This window comes from Phytophthora parasitica (assembly GCF_000247585.1).
Source record: "Phytophthora parasitica INRA-310 unplaced genomic scaffold supercont2.9, whole genome shotgun sequence".
Classification (NCBI taxonomy): Eukaryota; Oomycota; class Peronosporomycetes; order Peronosporales; family Peronosporaceae; genus Phytophthora; species Phytophthora nicotianae.
In genome coordinates, this window is record NW_008648995.1 from 670,811 (window position 1) to 674,317 (window position 3,507).

A 3,507-nucleotide genomic window follows, 5' to 3' on the forward strand; every position below is an offset into this window, starting at 1 on the left:
GTGTCGCCACACCAGCGTTGAAGGTTTCCTTCGGTCGTGATCCACTTCAAGATGACATCTACGCTGGAAGGACCTCCATCAACGCCGTCTTTTTGCCAGCTCACCGGTGGTCTCCGCTGCGCAAGTTTGGTGCCATGACGTCTCACAATTAGCGTTCGTGATGCTGGCGAGGCGTCACTGAGGGCGAAGTTCCGAGGGGGCAAGGGAAACTTGTGAAATAGCAACCAAATGAACCAGATTCCCAGGCTTTTAGGTTGATTTGACTCCGTTTGAGTGTCAAGAAAAATTGCCATAATGGCAAAATGCCAAAGCGCTCTGATTGGCTGCATCAAAACGTTAGGTGCACAGGTTTTTAGAACATCTCAACTTTGAAACCCCCTATTATAAAAACAAACCTAGATCGAGGACACTTGTGGATTGAAGTGAAGTACGTGTCCATGGTATGAATTCTCAGTGGGCTCATGGTAGATTAAAAGAAGAAACGTACGTGTATTATAATATAATTGAGACCTCGACCTCGAGCAAGTTTTGTGCTCATTGTGGTACCATTCCCGTCGTGTTCGCAAAGTGAATTGCATCTGCCAGCTCTTGACATTCTAGCAGACGTGTTGAGCCATCCGTGCGCACAACAGTTCAGCGACATAATACTAGGCCAAACAGCGCGAAAAGTATTGCAGATGGATGAGGCATGGTCCAGCGACCCCAAAGCTCAGTTTAAGTTCGAGATCGAAAAATTCCAATGCTCGCTCCTTCACAATTCCAAACATCTGAGAGTACACGTGCTCAGTCTCCGACTTCACGAAGATGTACGCCCAGGGTACATACCGGTGCACGAAATTGTGTGTTTCAAAGGTAACAGCAATCGTCTCGAAGCACACCAATGTGCATCCTCTAAAGTGCACTTTGTATGTCCCGTCCGTTACCCCTCGGATTCCGCTTTCTCTTTGTTCCAAAATAGAATAAGCAACATTCCGAAAAAGTTTTCGAGACGAGCAAACGATCCCAATGCAAGAAAGGATCTGCAAAGCAACCAAGTACTGCAACAGCGTTTTGAGTACTGGGAGCTTCCAGTGCAAATTCCTCGCGATCTTCATCAACCGAAAAGCGTTCAACACGATGGCTGAAAAAGGCACCTTAAGGCACCAGTCCAAGCAAGAAAGGCTGCAAAAAGCTTCACGTCTTGTCCTAAAATGTATGGGATATGTTAATTATCAGCCATTAAGATAGGCAAAAAGATAATACCAACCTGCAGCTTGCTTGTTCAGATATTGCTTCCGATTCTTCAATTGTGCAACCGTCGGAATGAGACATAATCTGGCTTGGTTGTTCTGGTATCTTTGTTGAAGGGCTATAAGGCACCCTTTGGGACCGTTTCCGCTTAATAGACTTTCAACTTCCGCTAACACACTTCGATTTATTCCTTTCTTCTCAGTAGCAGTCGACTTAAGTGTATGAGCCCCGCGAGCCTCCACAGTATGTTGATCACCTTGCGAGTATAGGCAAAGCGTGTAGTCGCATGGGTCGTTCGAAGCACACGAGTAGGTTGTCACCAAACCGCCTACACGGGACGATCCGTGTAGAACTGAGAAGCGGTACGGAGAGTAGCTGTCCATATAGATGATAGCCTCAGCTGCCGTGCGGAAAGATCCTAAGACTTAGTAAGACGACGATCCATCTTCTGCTCCTTCCTCATGATCGGAGTCGGATGTGGTCACGTCGATGGCGTCGGATGCCATTGAGGGTGTTGCGTTGGAAATTGAGAAAAGAACGGACAACACCGGCAATCGTTGTCCACGCACGACCAATCAAACTACTGCAACAGAGATTAATGGTGTAAGAGACCACAAGTAATGTGCTCCACGAGTTGCTTGTCATCAATGCCTAGGAACGGCTAGTTACCATTTTTAGATTACAAAAAACGGTTTTATTTTTATTGGTTTAAATATAAAGGCTAAGAATACATCCGTCCGCTAGGAACCCCTACCGATCAGAAACGAGGACACTCATGATTCAACTTTGTAGAGAAAAGGCATAAAGTCATCTCTTTTGCAGATCCACTAAGGAAGTCGCCTTTGGACGCTAAGGATTAATCCGCACCCCGGGTCTACATCAAAATACTTTGAGACGATCTTTATCTCATGTTATTCACTCTTTGTGTTAAGAAATGTTTCGTGTTGCATCTTCGCGTGCTGGAAGTACTGCCCCGCTCTTTTTCGTGCTACAGAGGATCTGCATCGTCTTGTTACGACTTGAGCCAAGTGCTACAGAGGACCTGCGTCGTCTTGTTACGATTCGAGCCAAGCTCATGCAAGTGACTAGCGACCTTACTATAGTTGATCTGAATTTGGCGGTATTTTGAGCTGCTATTATTGAAAATGTCAGAACTCGAAGATATCTCCAAGACTGCTGAGGGAAACACCAAGGCGCTAGCTGAGTCTTCCCGAGCGATAGGACACTCTGATTCGTCGCGCAGGTTCTACTTGCGAGCAGCGTCGTTTTCACTCTATTGGACAAGGCTAGGAGGCAATCTCAATGTGAATAGGTCTGAATGCTGTGTTCACAAAACTTTTAGGTACTACTGGTCCTCTTCGTGCTCGACATCGGCTGGTTACATTTACATACAAGAAGAAAAAAGTCGAATAGTTGAATACGGACGACAGACCATCGATATTGCAAATTTGATATATTTCTTACTATTATGTCCCAACTTTTCGAAAGCTCTTGGCTACACGATGCCTTTTTATACAGTTAAAGAAAGCAATCGACTCGGAGGAAGAACTACTAGTTGAAAAAAATCATTATATAATTTGATGGACAACGACGGGAAAATGCTTGATAGATTGACAATGAGATGTAGCCGTCCTTCCATTTGTTGTTTCTAGGCAAAGTCTGCTCTCATTCGTCGACTTTCCTATTCGCGTTCACACTACCAGCAACAACTCTTTCAATATGCCCAAGATGTCCAAGAACGGTTTGTTCGCCCATGTCAAGGCTCAAGAAGAACGAAAACTAGTTGACAAGCTTCGTGATATTGGCCTCGGACAGTACATCGAGCTGCCACAGATTGCAGTCATGGGCGATACCTCCAGTGGAAAATCGTCTCTGCTGTCGGCACTCTCGGGTGTATCCTTCCCGTCGAACGACCAACTCACGACGAGATGCCCCACGCAGCTTATTCTGACTCGTGCGGATACTTTCCGCGGCACCGTACGTCTCGTCCGGTTTCAATCAAGTAGTGAGAACGACGAAGGTGAAGAGAAACAAGAGCTCAACCGACTCGAAGACGTCCCCGATGCCATCACCAAACTCACCCAGAAACTTGTCGACGAAGGTCAAAACATCAGCGATGACCAGATCGTGATCGAGATGTGTGGCCCCGAATTGCCTAATCTCACTCTCACGGATCTACCTGGACTGGTGCGTACAGTTGGTGACCGTGAAGACCAGAGTATCATTCCAAGAGTTCGGCAGATGGTGGACAGATACATGAAGCAGGAGCGTACTGTG

At 46.3% G+C, this 3,507-nt stretch overlaps 2 protein-coding genes across 2 annotated transcripts in view; both read left to right on the top strand.

The window, feature by feature from the left end:
- Positions 1-677: 677 nt before the first annotated feature.
- Positions 678-1,403, top strand: PPTG_21859 (hypothetical protein; the record flags this gene model as incomplete). Its single annotated transcript, XM_008900561.1, has 2 exons — positions 678-806; positions 1,386-1,403. 2 exons carry the CDS (start codon positions 678-680, stop codon positions 1,401-1,403), a joined length of 147 nt encoding a protein of 48 aa, XP_008898809.1.
- A 1,546-nt stretch (positions 1,404-2,949) lies between these two features.
- The window catches only part of PPTG_06303 (hypothetical protein), a gene marked incomplete at both ends in the record, with an annotated part of 2,103 nt that continues 1,545 nt past the window's right edge, over positions 2,950-3,507 (top strand). The window contains one exon of the mRNA XM_008900205.1: positions 2,950-3,462. Coding sequence (XP_008898453.1) covers positions 2,950-3,462 — 513 coding nt within the window. The remainder of the gene's footprint in view (positions 3,463-3,507) is intronic.